General features: G+C 41.5%; 2 protein-coding genes across 3 annotated transcripts in view; one reads left to right on the forward strand and one right to left on the reverse strand.

Moving 5' to 3' along the window:
• Positions 1–7,152, reverse strand: part of LOC138979138 (uncharacterized) — a 30,595-nt gene extending 23,443 nt beyond the window's left edge. The window contains exons 1-2 of the mRNA XM_070351948.1: positions 7,014–7,152; positions 85–417 (exon numbers count right to left, since the gene is read on the reverse strand). Of these exons, the coding sequence (XP_070208049.1) occupies positions 85–417; positions 7,014–7,071 (391 nt within the window). The 5' untranslated portion in view covers positions 7,072–7,152. The remainder of the gene's footprint in view (positions 1–84; positions 418–7,013) is intronic.
• The window catches only part of LOC138978029 (uncharacterized), a 135,675-nt gene that overhangs the window by 101,221 nt on the left and 16,954 nt on the right, over positions 1–17,500 (forward strand). Inside the window, exon 2 of one of the 2 annotated variants that reach the window (XM_070350649.1) lies at positions 13,877–13,932. The gene's annotated coding sequence lies outside the window, so the exon portion shown is untranslated. Of the gene's footprint in view, positions 1–13,095; positions 13,933–17,500 lie in introns of those variants that run through there. The other variant, XM_070350648.1, reaches the window with a different exon arrangement.

Here is a 17,500-nt window from a genome sequence, read left to right on the forward strand (position 1 = left end):
CTTCTGTGTTCCTTTCGTTTATAGCTTCAAGGAAGAGTTTGGTGACCGGACATGGAATGTGTGACTAAATTCTAAGGTACTCACGCGCAACGTTCACCTGACAAGTATCGGAAAGAACAGTCCCGTTTGTCAGTGTCTCCTGGCATGTCACCTTCCCGGAGAAGCGGGAAGCAATCTTGACGAATTGTAAAACGGTTAATGAGGCAGAGCCATAGTGCAAGCCATATACGGAGCTGCTGTCGGGATTCGAACAGTTATTCAGCCCATAACATGTTGCCAGGTGCAGTGTGGCTCCATACTCAGTGACCAGTGTCCATCTCACAGTGGCTCTGCTGTTTACATAGCACCGCGGGTTCGGCGTGTCCTTTCCCTCTACATTCTTCCTGTCGCTGTCACAGCTCCACATTCGTGCTCCTTCTGAAAATAAACGTGCAGCTAATAATAAGTGTATCATGTTATTACTTGTAGTTTCCCAAGCGTGTCTGTCATGTAGACGAAAAAGGTTGTGTGTGTTGTTATTTGAGTGCGATGACAAGAAAATGTGAAATACCATATTAATAATAATAATAATAATGCAAACTTTTATAGCGCTATTCTAGAAAAAATGTCTACTCTTAGCGCTTTACAATACATACATCGACCAAGCATACTATACACGCACAGGCAAAGAAACCGACCAAACATAACCAACAAACTATACATGCACAGGCAGAAATAACGACCAAACATAAACAAACATACTATGACCAAACATAACCAACATACCATATTCACGAGCGTTGAAAAGAACATAGATCAGATTACTTGTCACGGATGTAATATTCTGTTCCTTGCGTTCTTTTGCGTTTCAAAAGTTAACATGAAATAAGGTCACTGCGCATTAACCGTTCATGCTCCGGTTACGAAGAATAAAGACGGGTTAGCTTGACAAGTACAGTTTACGTAATTGCAACACTGCAAGGCTGAAAACTGGGTTGAGGAGGTTCCTTCTGCAGGATTAAGTTGATAAACGTAATGGAGGGGGTGGCCGGGGGGAGGAGGGGGGGAGGTAGTGTGGATTACAAGGGAAAGGTTGTGTACGTACACTCATAGATATTACTTTCTTCGATGTTGTTTCCCCTTATGTGTTTGAAAATATACAATATATGATTATCTTTATACTTTTGCTGTTGCTGTGTATATAGTCACACAGACATTTTTAAATGAAATTAGTCCGTGGTGTTTAAAAACACTAGCTTCAGATTTGAGAACCTAATCTTATTCAACTGGTTTTTTTAACGTGAATTCGACCTTGCCGTGACCGTACCAGTTTTTGAAAGTCAATCAGATTAGCATCGTGCCTGAACGGTATGAAGTTTTGGAAATGTTAAGACCCTAACCTACCAAACATTCAAGAAAATGTCAAGGTCAATTGTGTGTGTGTAAATAAACCATAATGGTTGTAAGAGAACAATTGTCACTTCCATCAAGTGGGTACCAGATGTGAAAATAGAAAAACTTCTCTTCCCGACTCCCATCCAGTCTATCTGAAAACATTCAGTCAACATTGACAACATGTAAAAACGAGAAGATAAGAAAAGAACTTATTAACTACGATCTTGAAAAATATACACAAAAAAAGATTTTTTTCTCCCTTATTTACTCTGAAAATTGGACCTTCTGTGAACTTGACGTTTGACCAACTTGAAGTAGACGTATAGCATGTCTACAGATGGTTTACACAACTCTGAACTTATGTGAAGCTTCAAATCTATATTCACAATGTTTTGAATGAAGAAAAAACCCATAATTTTCCGTTTTGACATACTTTCTTCCTCCAATGTGATATAGAAGCTTGCACAGCGTCAAGTAGAATTTTTATTATTTTTAGAGATCACTCGACCTAGGCAATGTTCCAGAAACATCCAAGAAAACCTAAAAAATAGATGTGTGTGCCTATTAATGTCAATCCGACCGGCCGACCTAGCACTGCTCATGTCGTTGTGGAATTTTGGCGTAAATCGATTCTTGGCGATTTTGATGTTTTTGAGCTTCAGACTAAGTAAATCATTCTCCATATAAAATATTCTCTGAAATACGATTGACAATACACGATTAAGCCTTTTATTCTTCTGTCCATAGCAGGAAAAAATATAAACACTAATTTCCTGATACAAATAATCTGTTTTTTCCTTCTCATGAAAAGATGTTTTTTTAAAAGGAGGTACGCCGAAATTCCACGACGAGGTCGATTTGTGTTTTGAGCAACCAGGCATGATCCCATGTCACATAATCAACTTTGTTAGTGATACCGCTCAGTAATCACACCGTATACCGTGGTTGCACTAGGCAAATCTGTGCATCCGTATTTTTCTGTCCGAAGGGAGACACGCGACGTAAGTTTCTGCACAAAATCACCTGTAATTCCTCACAAATGTGACCCTCCACCACGAAATGAGTCGCATGTCACCTCGCGCGGTTCTGCGCTAGGCTTAATATAAGTCCGGGGAGTGTCTAGTAACAGTGTGAGGGTCACCTTAGTCACAGGCTAATAACTCAAACAGTTTTCGCTCTTTTCTAAAACGAGTTTCACCACTGGATAGAGCATAAAAAAACTCTTTAGGAAAATGTAAAAACATGAAAATCATGCAAAGATGACATGCGACTCATACCGTCGTGGAGGGTCACAAATGACATATCATCACAAAACTACCGTTTGTACTTTGGCCTAAGGTGTCATAGCATCATATCATCGATTTGTTTCATTGCTTCAATGTGTTTGTGAACGTTGGCCTTCAAGTATTTACACATTTCAAGCTCATTATGTGCAAATTTTGACTTTCCGCAGTTACTAGGGAAATTCAAGCACATGAGAAAGGCTACACGCGATTGTAATGTGATCTATGGTCATTTCTTGACATCTGGGTCAGATGGTATGATTTAAAGTGGTGCAGGAGCGTCATATTTCATGAACCAGTGAAGACATTCAAAGATTTGTCGGTTGCGCATCTCCGAAGTCTCTGTTTTTCTGGTTGCACACCCCCGAAGCAATCGGTTGCACACCGCCGAAGATATGTCAAAGAAATAAACAGGAATCTATTTATGTCCGCCTCTGTGTATGTTCCAAATTGGTATGGAAAATCATATATCTGCTTGTCTGTGCCGATTTGGTGTACACAATATATATATATATCTCTCTCTATCTCTCTCTCTCTGTCTGTGTCTCTCATCTCTCTCTGTCTCTCTCTCTCTCTATATATCTCTCTGTCTCTGTCTCTCTCTGTCTCTCTCAGGATCATCTCTGTGGAATTCTTTGCCAATAGAAATCAAACGACCCGCATCATTAAAGGCCTTTAAAAGGCAGTTGCACACACATTTGATCACACTATAAACTGCCCCTGATGTCTAGTTTCCATTGTGTACTCGGATAATGTATGCAATGCTCTTAAGTGTTTTGTTTTTTATGTTTATACTCGACCATTATTTTGATGTTTTACTAGTTTAATACTTTGATTAGATACTGTTCCTTTTAGGTATGAAATGATAGCATGTGCATGTGTGTAGGTATGCGAGCGCACGCTCGCGCGCGCGAGCATGTGTGTGTGTATATGTGTGCATGTGTGTGTGTGTGTGTGCATGTGTTTGAGTGTGTGTGTGTGTGTGTGTGTGTGTGTTGTGTAAGTGTGAGTTTGTGTGTGCGTGTGTGTGTATACGTGGGTGTGTGTGACTATGTGTGTGTGTGTGTGTATGTGCGCAGTCTTTGCTTTCGTTTACAATTATTCTCTGTATATGTTCCAAGGACAGGTTGGAAGATTAGGCTAAGCCTAAAACCTTTATCCTTATGTAATACAGTTCTGAGTTCTGAGTTCTCTCTCTCTCTCTCTCTCTCTCTCTCTCTCTCTCTGTATCTCTCTAATAATAGCAGTAATACAGATATAAATCTCATAAGAAAAGTACTCCAAGAAATTATAGCAAATATTAATGATTGGTGTAATTGTAACAGAATGGCACTGCATCATAAGAAAACAAAAAGCATGTTAATAACCACAAGACAATAACACCAGTGACAGCCTCTGAGCCTTGATCTTATGCATGGTACAGTTAGCATTGCTCAAGTCCATCAACACCGTGTGCTTGGAGTTGTAATTGATGATGAACTTAACTGGCGCTCTCACATTGATACAGTTTATAAACGAGTTTCTAGGAACCTTTTCTTACTTAACAAGCTCTGGTGCGTTGTTTCTGTGGATGGCCTCAAAATGTTTTTCCACGCACACTGTCTCTCTCACATTTGCTATGCATCTACTGTCTGGTGCAATGCCAGTGATGTTCATATAAAGAAAATAAACACACTTCACAAGAGAGGTGTAAAGTTATTAAACCGAGATCCCAATATGACTACTCAAGAAAAATACACTCAACTGAACATTCTTCCGCTACAACAGCAGTTCTTTTTAAATGCTAGTGTTTTCATGTTCAAAATGTACAACCATGAAACACCTTCATACATCCAAGACCTGTTTGAGCGTCCTCCTGGTAGAGCGAGGCTTTTGAATTATACGCTACCGCTCCCACACATTGATTTGTATAAATCTAGTTTATCCTACTGGGGATCGCTTGTGTGGAATTTACTTCCAATGTACTGTAAAAAATGTCACACCCTTTCGTCTTTTAAAAATAATGTTCGAAAATATCTTTGTCAAAAATAATTCTCTCCCTACACTTTAAAATCATAACTGTTACTGCATCACATCTTAATCATCATTTTATTAATCCATGAACCACGTTATTATAGCTAGTGTTTTTGTTAGTTTTAACCTGATTACAAATTCTTAGTTAATTAGTTATTCATTTGCCTGTTTAAAACATGTTATATGCATATATAATTGTAATGTAAAATGTCATGTATGTCTACAAGGGACAGGTTGGAAGATAAGGCATCGCCTAAAACCTTTATCCCTTTGTATTACAGTTTTGAATCTGAATCTGAATCTGAATCTCTCTGTCTCTCTCTCTTTCTACAGGAGTCGGTACAAAGTTGACATCGAGAAATACATATGGGGATACAAATCATACAGCTTCATGACTGCAAGCCATTCAATGCTTTAACTGATTGGGCTACCCAGGAGCTTATGTGTGTGTGTGTGCGTGCGTGCGTGCGTGCGTGTGTGTGTGTGTGTGTGTGTGTGTGTGTGTGTGTGTGTGTGTGTGTGTGTGTGTGTGTGTTAACCTCTTGTTCCTGGCTTGTTTTGGATTTGTAACCATTTTATGATTTTTTTTCTCATTTCAGGTAATGGAGTTCAAGTGCTATTACTGTCTGGACCTTTTTTCAAGACTAGCACAAGTAGTACAACATATTACAGAGCAACATAGTGGTAATTCATTAAAATTTCGACAGTTGGTGATCGATGAAGCAACAGGAAAAAAAAAGTTTGTTTCAAAAGATTTCCGGTTGACACCCTCGGAGATCACTGAAGCTGGCAAGGAGATAGAGGTTAACCACTGCACTGGTAAAATCACTATCAAAAACAAAGCGTGTGTAGATGAGCCAAACAGTGAGTGTACAGATCAGTTAAAACGCGAGTGTGCAGATAGCATAAACCTTGATGGTCCTGATGCTGAAATAAGCCGACTGCTGGAGATTCTTCCTAATGCTGCACATTCCGGACCCCCCCCCTCCCCCCTCGGCTGTAAAAAAAATAAAAAAATGTCTGTGAATGTTGTTCTTGTTTCTGGCTGTAAAGCCGGGGGAATAGGTAATTGTTTAAACAGTATCATTTTTGTACAGTTTTAACTGCCAATCCTATGCGACATGTCTTCCTTCTAACCATACTATATGATGTCGGGAGCAGATATCAGTGGAGATATATTGCCATTTTTTAATACTAACTTTAAAAGAAATAATGAGTGGCTGTTGACACCAGTTGATCATGTTTAAAATCAAGGATAAGCCACAAATTGTTTATAAAATAGCTAAAATTCTTCAGCTCCCTGTCCCTGGATTCCAGGTTGTGACCTCCCCCTTCGGGCTTAACTGCTCCGCCCCTGAACCGCAGCAAGTTTTGTTGCATTTTGTGGTTGTATGACAATTGCTCACAGGACAAATGCTCACACGGACAAATGCACACACACACACAACACACACACAACACACACGCACGCGCACACACACCATTGCACTGAATTCATGTGCATGCCTTGTCAGATGCGAAAATGTCACTTTGGAGCATGAAAATCACACACAAAAAAATATAAAAAAATCCTCCGGGCGGCCCCAAAAATTGGGGCGGACGCTGACGATCAACATTATTAATTTTATTTAGCGTAATGTAGGCAAAATAGAAAGGAAATGCTTTGGCGGTGCGCAACCGAAACAAAGCTGAAACTTCGGAGATGCGCAACCAGCCACTTCGGAGATGCGCAACCGACAAATCTTTGAATGTCTTCACAGATTCATGAAATATGACGCTCCTGCTCCACTTTAAATCATACCATCTGACCCAGATGTCAAGAAATGACCATAGATCACATTACAATCGCGTGTAGCCTTTCTCATGTGCTTGAATTTCCCTAGTAACTGCGGAAAGTCAAAATTTGCACATAATGCGCTTGAAATGTGTAAATACTTGAAGGCCAACGTTCACAAACACATTGAAGCAATGAAACAAATCGATGATATGATGCTATGACACCTTAGGCCAAAGTACAAACGGTAGTTTTGTGATGATATGTCATTTGTGAGGAATTACAGGTGATTTTGTGCAGAAACTTACGTCGCGTGTCTCCCTTCGGACAGAAAAATACGGGTGCAACCGCTTCGGACAGATTTGCCTAGTGCAACCACGGTATACGGTGTGGTAATGATGCAGCGATATTTAACGTCTTGTTATATACAAAAAGGTTGCTCAACTTTTAATCTTGTGTTTAGTTAACTTGTTTCACATTTTGAATGAAAGAATAAACATAAACACCTTGCAATAAGGTTTGCACGATTTTGTGTAAAGGTACGACAGCAACTCTATGTGAACACTAACCTGTAGACAGGTGAAAACAAGTGACGGCAAAAAGACCGATCAGAAGGCGGGCCACCATTATTAGATGGAACCGGAGAGAAACCTGTCCACAACCTTTCACAAACCCCTCCCGATTCTAGTCAGCAAACCTGTGGCTGGGGCAGGTTGAGTCCCATGCAGTATTTATAATAAACACACTGACGTCATTTTTCGCATACAATTTTCTTCCTTGTTATCTCACCTTGTGAACCGGTCATAAGCAGGTGAAGCAAACAGAAGCCATTCATGCAGCACATTCATTCATGCAGCACTGGAGTGTAAACACTTGAAGAGGCAGTGCAGCTCACATCCTTCTATTTGCCTTTTTGTCGCAGCTGAGTGCATTAACAGTCCAAAAATCTTCCCATAATAGTAAAACAACCTCATGCGAGTGTATGCATTAACCAAGTTAATTATTACGTTGTATACGCACAGAATCGTGACGTAACCGTCGTCTGCTTTGACTGTCCGAGTACTTACAAATCGAGTTGTCAAACGCCTGTTCGTGTTTGAAGGTTTTATCTGGCAGAGAAATATTTGTGCAAACACAATTTCTTTGCGCTTTTCGGTGATAACGAGAAGTTGTTACCTTTCTCCTGCAGACTGTAGGATGTCGGACTCGGGTACCGAGGTAGGCGATGTTTTGATCTTGTTCAACTTGTCTGTTGCAGCTTCCACCATCGATCTTCAATTTGATGTTTCTTGTGCAAAATGTTACACACATGCAAATCGCTTACATTCAGGGAATATATGTTTTTTGAGTCAATACAAACGTGTGTTTGATTTTCGTCTGTTGTTGTCTTTGAAATATACCTGATTTTCAGACTCAGGTAGAGCTTAAAGTCAGTGCGTGAATACTGCTAATTGACATCTAATTTCTGAACACAAGCATGGTGAACCGGTTCGTGGTATGTGTGTGTGTGTGTATGTGACTGTGTGTGTGACTGTGTATGTGTGTGTGACTGTGTGTGTGTGTGTGTGTGTGTGTGACTGTGTGTGTGTGACTGTGTGTGTGTGTGACTGTGTGTGTGTGTGACTCTGTGTGTGTGTGTGTGACTGTGTGTGTGTCTTTGTGTGTGTGTGTGTGTGTGTGACTGTGTGTGTGTGTGTCTGTGTCTGTGTGTGTGTCTGTGTGTATGTCTGTGTGTGTGTCTGTGTGTGTCTGTCTTTGTGTCTGTGTGTGTCGTATAAGGTTTGCGAGGGAGAGAGAGGAAGCTGGGGTGTTGCTTTTGCTGTGTGCAACTGTAAAATAATTTGTAACCACTTTCCAGATATACAGAAGAATAACTCTGACAACGCAGATAAATATTTCTGAAAAGGGACTTTGTCTTCCTTTTGTGAATCGAAAAGCTTCAAGCAGTGTTCTTTTGATATGTTCTATCTATTTCAGACTGAATCAAGGGCATCCACTGCAGCCGAGGCTGGCGAAGGGGCAAGAGCTCCGAGAGCTCTTGTCAGGGGCGGAAGAGCATCAGCTGTCAGAAGGCCTCGTTCAACTAGAAGAGGTTCTTCCATGGCAAGGGGCCACTCCACCGGAGCTGGTCAAATCAGTCGCGGTTGTAACATGTCTGTTTTATTAATAAGAGAAATTAGTTAGCTTTTTTTTAATGCCTGCGGCGAAGAGAAGACTATGGAAGCTGGTGTCTGAGGACAGAAAGTGTTTCGGACTGTACCATCTTCCAGGACTAGTGTGTTATTCAGAGGACAGAAAGTGTTTCGGACTGTACCATCTTCCAGGACTCGTGTGTTATTCAGAGGACAGAAAGTGTTTCGGACTGTACCATCTTCCAGGACTCGTGTGTTATTCAGAGGACAGAAAGTGTTTCGGACTGTACCATCTTCCAGGACTCGTGTGTTATTCAGAGGACAGAAAGTGTTTCGGACTGTACCATCTTCCAGGACTAGTGTGTTATTCAGAGGACAGAAAGAGTTTCGGACTGTACCATCTTCCAGGACTAGTGTGTTATTCAGAGGACAGAAAGTGTTTCGGACTGTACCATCTTCCAGGACTAGTGTGTTATTCAGAGGACAGAAAGTGTTTCGGACTGTACCATCTTCCAGGACTAGTGTGTTATTCAGAGGACAGAAAGTGTTTCGGACTGTACCATCTTCCAGGACTAGTGTGTTATTCAGAGGACGTGTCAGTGCCGAGGACATAATTATGTGTTAAAGATTATCAGTGATGTAAGTGTAGTATGTGTGATGCCGGACTGTGTTCTTCTTCGGCTTCGGTACAGTCGAACCCACTTATAATAACATCGCTTATAAGATATATCGTTTACAAGAATTGTTTTTTTAAATTTTCCCTGCCAAATGCCTTCTTTCTGACACTTAAATTCTCCGGATAAAAGACATTCCGTTATAAGAAAGCACCGGTTATAAGAAAAGAGTGGTTTTTTCCTTGACACACCTTCCTCGGATATAGGAAAGAACCAGTCAAGTTAAATTTACATTTTGTTCAATGCTCGCACCGGATCACAGACTGACTGGAAAAGTTAGACAGGCACCTGAGTCAACATTTGGTGTGTTCAAATTACTCCTTTTTGGGCTGGTAAATGATTTTGCAGAATGATTTTAACCCTTACACTTTAGGCAAGTTTTCGATTCAAGTGCCTGTTTTGTGTGTGCATTAGTGTTGGGAAGGTTTGAATGTTGGTAAAGGTGGTGCTTCGAGTTCGTGTGTATACGTCTGTGTGTGGGTGGGGGAGCGGGGTTGGAGGGGGAGGGGGGAGGGGGGAGGGGGGGGACTGTACTTGCCTTCCCAATGCGTCCATGTTCGGGTTTGTCTGTACGTGTCTCTGCTTGCGTCATTCTTTGTTTTACACGTGTCTCTGCATGCGTCATTCTTTGTTCTACACGTGTCTCTGCATGCGTCATTCTTTGTTCTGCACGAGTCTCTGCATGCGTCATTCTTTGTTCTGCACGTGTCTCTGCATGCGTCATTCTTTGTTCTGCACGTGTCTCTGCATGCGTCATTCTTTGTTCTACACGTGTCTCTGCATGCGTCATTCTTTGTTCTACACGTGTCTCTGCATGCGTCATTCTTTGTTCTACACGTGTCTCTGCATGCGTCATTCTTTGTTTTACACGAGCAACTCAGCTTCGTTCTCAATTTTGTAAGGGAGTTTTTTCTCTCAATGTCTTGGTCTTGCAAGACCCTGTGACCCAGCTTAATTGACAGACCCGAAGTGAAGTGAAGGCCAAATGGTGTGTGGGGAGGAGGGGGGGGGGGGGGGGGCAAAACTTTCGGTTAGAAAACACGCGGCAAAACACGTGGAACTTAACTTAAAGGCACAGTAAGACTCCCGTAAACCATCACAGATACTGTCAGGCTTTTACACACAGTACAAACCCCCTTCCATTTGAACGCTCACCAAACGGGAACATCCCAGGTGCCCTCCGTAAAGAGCGAGCAATTTTCAAAGAATTTATTGTTGCGTGGTTTATCTTACCCCTGAGCCATCGTGAACCTGTGTGATCATGTTTCCCTTTTTCACAATGTAGTCGTCAGTTAGTAATTTGAATGCGACTCGCTGTGAGCTTGTCTGCAAAAGCACGTTATTAAGTACCTCTGACCACACGAAACAAACGGCTGTGGTTCACAAGAACTCAAGCCATGGCTTTTGACTGTTCAGAGGAACTGGCGATAGGTATAAACCGTCGTCTGCTACGAGAACCACGACCTTGCGTGATCCTGCTTCCGGGCTTTTCTTTTTTCAAACTTTAAAAACTTCGAATTGTAATGATCTTGTCTTGATGAAAAAAAAAACCTTTTATGATTTAAGAATGTTTGTGTAACAAGCTGTCAATTTATTATTTAGATTTTAAAAGTTAGGTCCAGCGCCAAAACGCACCACGGTCCGATTGTCTCTGACACTCTCCGCAAAATTAATTCTTTGAAAATTGCTCGCTCTTTACGTAGGGCACCTGGGATGTTCCCGTTTGGTGAGCGTTCAAATGGAAGGGTGTTTGTACTGTGTGTAAAAGCCTGACAGTATGGCTTGCTTTGAAAGACTAATCAGCACACAGAACCCATGTAAACCGTAACTCTGCTGCAGCTACACACTTTGTAGTATTTCCTCAATGAAACGTCATCGCATTTCATTCTCACATACTAAACCGCTGAACCGCGTGGGAAATATGTTTCACCCTTTCCGATAATGTTTTCCCTCTAAGACAGTGACAGATAGATTCCTAGTTCCTTTCAGCTTGGGATTAAAACGAGAAGCGATGACGTCCTTTTGTATACAAAAACGTCACCTACATAAACATTTGACGCGACTGTGGCGACACTTTTCCTAATTCTGATCTAGAATTGTGTTTTTTCCACGTGTTTTCTAACCAAAAGTTTGAGTTCCCCTCACAAATGGGAAAGCCGCGACTAATAATGGCGGCCTCCATGTGCTAAGTCCAAAACCCTACCACAAGTCGTGAATAACACATGCAAATACACATATTAATTTGTCTGGGCGCCTAATATAAACCAGTGAGGAGGCCTTCACGAATCACTGCAAAAAGCCCCTACTTAACATGATATAACTTAGTGTTCAAGTCAGAATTATTCAAATACGCTATAGATTTATCTGTTTCGCGTTGATGAGAACACTATCTGAAGCACACTAGAAAACTAAAGAATCTTATTAAAAACAGAATGAAAATAAACGAAATTATCAACTTCCACGAAAAGAAGACGGTTCGTTATATTTTTTGAAAGCTCGAGGGCTAGTTATAGGTTATTTTCAGCAAGCTTCTTAATGATTGATGAAACCAGCCTTTAGCTTTAATTTCTTCGATGTGTTGAAGGTAGTCTATTTTTAGGTAACATACACATACTTTGAGATTGTGCTATTATTTTTTTTTCAGTAGAAACTCGAGGTCAACACTGCTAAAATGTAACACATAGAGCCTGTCATATAAAGCAATGTTGTGTGTGATAACAGTGAGTTTTGGCTGTGGACAGAAACTAGTTTCGTTTAAGGCGTCACATTTAGAATGACCGCTGCCAAAAGTGCAAAAAAGAGAAAAAGTCTGACGGTTTTGAAATTCGTGTTTCTGCAACAGTTTTGAAATGTGCAAGTTATTCAGAGCAGGTGAATACAGCGAATGAAATAATTGTGAGCGCTCTACCACTGTTAGTTTGTCAGCTGAACATTAGGAATAAATTTATGTTATGATTATTTTTATTTATTTATTTATTTAAACATATTAGTTTACTGATAAAGTTTGTTGATTTAAAAATTTGACTGAGAAAAGAAAAGACCCATGAAGAAGGTTTGCTCCAAGCCACACACACACACACACACACACACATAAAAAAACAAAAACAAAATAAGGCAAAAAATAACTGTAGTAGCAAACCTGCATGCAACTGAGGTAATACAAAAAAACCATTAAAAAAACAACAACCCTGTTAGTTTGTCAGAAAAGGAGGTGGTCCATATTAGGCAGGGGTCCATAATAGGCAACCTTCCCCTTTGCATGTTGTGCTTTCACTCTGATGTCGTGAGCTGTAATTGCAGTTACCCCTAACTGCACACACAATGTAGTCAGTCGCTACTCGGGGAAGCTTGGCTGTAGACACACTTTGGCGTATCTACAACCATCGGTACATGTGTATTTAAACCTGTTTTTTCATTGGAAAGGTCACACATGGTTGCATATGAATGCACTTGCATGCGTCGTGCGATAGAAATCCGTAGCCTTACCGTGTCTGTGTGAGCCCGTGAGCAAACCACTACCACCCAGCTCCACCTCCCCCCCCCACAACACACACACAGTCAAACAAACACGTGCGCGCACACGCACACACATCGTGCGCGCGCACACACACACACACACACACGCACACAGACACGCACACACAAATACCCCTATCAGCCTTTTACGTCCCCCGAAACACACATACACGCGCACGTACACCATATGCACACATGCACACGCACGCACACACACACACACACACACACTCTCTCTCTCTCTGTCTCTCTCTCTCTTGCACACACAAGCACTGACGCACACATACACACACACTAATTCACACACTTACGAACGTACGCACGCACCCACTTATACCCTCCCTCACACACACATACATTGTTCAAGTACACATACTCATATATATATATATACCGCTATCTCCACCTTTCTGTTTTCAAACACGATTCGGTGTATTCGACTTTTGGTTCGCAGAGAAGCTAACTATATCACACTGTGCTTTCCAGTTAGCTATTTTTAGCTTGCAACAAAACACCAGTGGGGGGATCTCCCGTTGTGTCAACAAACATGGCTCTTTGGTAGCTTCTTGCAGCTTTTGTTGTCGAAATGTTAATTTGAAAGTGTCTTGAGAATGAGTGCAATATACAGCTCTGTTTCTGGATTAAGGTGTGTGTCCGTGTGCATGTAACCTTTATTCGATGCAGGTGTAGGTAGGGTCTAACAGAAAGAAGCTGTGATTCGACGTTGTTTTGTGTGAAAATCTGCACGATGTAGCAATCAATACAGTTTTAGGCCGTCGCGATATAACCTTGAATGGTTGAAAACGACGTAAAACACCAAATAAAGAAAGAAAGATACAGTTTTAGGTAAAGGGTAGAAACGCTGCCAGGAGGATTGCTTCGTGAAATTCTGCATGCTGTTTTGATATGACACTATCATAAGATATCGTTCTTTGCACATTCATGATTATTACCACCCTGTCGATGCCGTTTTCGCCAAATACAGAAACTGTGTTCCAACGATTGTGCATAGGATTGTCATGACTTTGCATTGTAAATTGCGCTGTGGACATCGGTGATTACGTATACCCAATCAACCAAACATCGAAAACCAGGCACGTTTTCCCTAAGGTGTTGCACTACACGGCAACAGGAACACATAGTGCCTGTCGACCCAGAAGGGCAAGGTAAGTGTCTGCTCTGCGTGTGATTGTGTGTGTGTGTGTGTGATTGTGTGTGTTTGTGTGTGTGTGTCTGTTCTGTGTGTGTAAGTATGTGTGTGTGTGTGTGTGTGTGTGTATATGTGTGTGTGATTGTGTGTGTGTGTCTGTTCTGCGTGTGTTTGTGTGTGTAAGTATGTGTGTGTGTGTATGTGTGTGTGTGTGTGTGTGCATGAGTGTGTGTGTGTGTGTGTGTGTGTGTGTGTTCTTGCGTCGATGCGAGCATTCGCATGTCTGTGTGTGCATTCGTACAGATTCATGTATCTATGTTTGCGTACCTGCATGCATTCTACCAGTATGCTGGCACCATGCAGCTTTTAGAAAACGTACTCCTTCATACTTTTCTGATAACTTTGGGTTAACCCTTCTCACTCAAAAGAAAAGAAACTGTGCCAAGCCAGTGTTTGTTTTCGACCCAAGATCAGCTGATGTTCCCTGGTCCCGAGCATTCACGAAAACATGCCACGTTCACGGAAGCTGTCGACAAAACTGACCAAAATAGCTACACGAAAGGCGAGAGACTAGATCGTTGGGCCCTACGTTTTCGTTTTGCAGAATGTGCACTACACTGCATAATTAATCCAGAGGTGCTGTCTACTTTTCTTTTCCAGTGTGCGTGTCAAAATGTTGCTTCATCTACACTGTGAGTGCACAAGCGCGATTGTGTGGAGGTGTGTGTGCGTGTCTGTGTGTGTATGTGTATATGTGTGTGTATGTAAGTGTGTGTGTAGGCCCTACTTGTGTGTGAGTGTGTGTCTGTGTGTGTTTGTGACTGTGTGTGTGTCTCTCTCTCTCCCCCTCCACGCTCTTTCTCTCTCTCTCTCTCTCTCTCTCCCTCTTACTTTCTCCCTCTGTGAGTATGTATGTGTTTGTGTGTGTTTGCTTGTGTGCGTGTCTGCGTGCGTGCGTGTATTTGTGTGTGTGTGTGTGTGTGTGTGTGTGTGTGTGTGTGTGTGTGTGTGTGTGTGTGTGTGTGTGTGTTAATAATTAGTCTTTTTTTCAGTTTGTTTCCAAACAGATGCATAGTTCCGATGAAATAAATGGTGTTTCATATTGTTATTATGATAGTTGTTTTTGGCAACGACAATGGCGATGAAAAAGACGATGATGCTGCTGCTCATGATTATCGCGATGGTCCCATTGTTTACGTTTCACGACGCGGTTACAGAAATTTCCTTTGTTCATCTTTTTATGATAGGCTACTGGTTTAAACAGTGTTTATTCATGTCATGAAGTGGAGTATGGAATTAGGGAAGTTACTTTTAATGCTTAAAAAGTGCTAATGCGTGCTCTGCCCTATCCATTTAATCTGACTCTTTCACTCTAACTCAATCCACTTCACAGAATTTAGAGGAAAGTTAAAAAACAAAGGATTACTGTACTCACCGATACAAAGACGACACAAGACGATTACAAATTTTCGCTTATGGAAGCTTCATCAGGAAAAACAAGAACACAAAAGACAACAAAAAGCAGACGCAACACGGAACGAACAAGGTTTGACAGAAAATGGAGGGGAAACACGCAAAAAAGGGAAGGAACTCTGAATAAATAAGTAGAATTTAGTGGATACAGGCTTATTATTTATCCTCAAATTCAATACAACACTCTTCACGTCAATAACATAGAAGTACAAATTACAACTCACAATTCACAATTCATATATTGCTATTGTGCTCACTTAGTACAGCAATATTACATCTTCACTCATACATCAATATTACATCTTCCATAATATAGCAATATTACTTCTTCCATAGTATCGTAATATTACTTTATTGCGATATAATATTCTAATGGCCATAAGAGAGGATCGTGAAAGACACTTACGACTTCGTAGTCACTCACTCCTGTGCACAGTCCTCAATCTCCTGCTATCCTCGACGATACAGTTCTCAATCTCCTGCTATCCTCGACGATACAGTTCTCAATCTCCTGCTATCCTCGACGATACAGTTCTCAATCTCCTGCTATCCTCGACGATACAGTTCTCAATCTCCTGCTATCCTCGACGATACAGTTCTCAATCTCCTGCTATCCTCGACGATACAGTTCTCAATCTCCTGCTATCCTCGACGATACAGTTCTCAATCTCCTGCTATCCTCGACGATACAGTTCTCAATCTCCTGCTATCCTCGACGATACAGTTCTCAATCTCCTGCTATCCTCGACGACACAGTTCTCAATCTCCTGCTATCCTCGACGATACAGTCCTCAATCTCCTGCTATCCTCGACGATACAGTTCTCAATCTCCTGCTATCCTCGACGATACAGTTCTCAATCTCCTGCTATCCTCGACGATACAGTCCTCAATCTCCTGCTATCCTCGACGATACAGTTCTCAATCTCCTGCTATCCTCGACGATACAGTTCTCAATCTCCTGCTATCCTCGACGATACAGTTCTCAATCTCCTGCTATCCTCGACGATACAGTCCTCAATCTCCTGCTATCCTCGACGATACAGTTCTCAAAATCCCCAGTTTCCTCCTCGCGGATACGCTACTTCACAACGTGGTGAAAAGCACTGACGCGTAGGCCTTCTCGACGCCCAGTTATCGATGGGGACTCCAACGTCACTCCCACCCTCTCCGATGTGGACTCCTGTTCCTGACATCGCCATAGACTTCTCTGTCTCCAGTGTGGGCACCCTCACCCGGACACCGTCATGGAACTCCTTAAGAATAACACAAGTCTTATAATACAGTCTCTTAAATCATCTCTTCTTTCTTAAACAGCCGTGTCTCAGCTCTGTCGTTCATTCTTCCCTGTCTCTCTCTCTTGGCCATATTTACTAACTACCCTAACGTAATCCAAACATAATTATCACACTCTCATTCTCCATTCACATTCCAAAACTAAACAGTACACACGTACTTCTGACATCAACTCACGTATGTCATTCCGTCCACCATAATAATCCAGGCTATGCTTAACCAATGGATCACTTAATCAATTAATGACACTACCATACATGGCATAAACATCTTAACATAACATAAATGTGTAACAACATTTTTGTCAAAAAAATACCCAACAAAAACGTAATACAATCTCAACGAGAATCCTCTTAAAACTTCACACTGAAAATTAGTGCACTTTGCATACACTACAGTTTACATTCCAGCTATGTATTCAAGCTTCAATATACCTGTCTCAAGAAGGGGATATTTATGTTCCCCGAAAAGGAAGACAGACGCAGCACAACCTTCCTGTTTGCTAGTTTGATCACAGGCGGAGGTATCGTCCACTGGACTACTACTATCACAGAAAGACTACAAGGTACGACACTCACCTTCGAGTCTTCTGTGCTCTTGGAGTCGCTTCCTGGGAAAAAAATATTGTTCAAGACGGTTTGCCTCTTCCTACAGTCTGTGTAAGGTCAAATAAATACAGTTGAATGATTGTTTGAACTATTATGTGCCTTTAGTTTTCAGCTTTTGTCCGATGCAGGTTGTTTTTGACCATCATTTGGACGAATCTATGTTTGCGAGCCGCTGTTCTACCGGAAGACACATTTTTCTATCCGCACCG

The sequence above is a fragment of the Littorina saxatilis genome, linkage group LG10, assembly GCF_037325665.1.
Source record: "Littorina saxatilis isolate snail1 linkage group LG10, US_GU_Lsax_2.0, whole genome shotgun sequence".
In the NCBI taxonomy this organism is placed as follows: Eukaryota; Metazoa; Mollusca; class Gastropoda; order Littorinimorpha; family Littorinidae; genus Littorina; species Littorina saxatilis.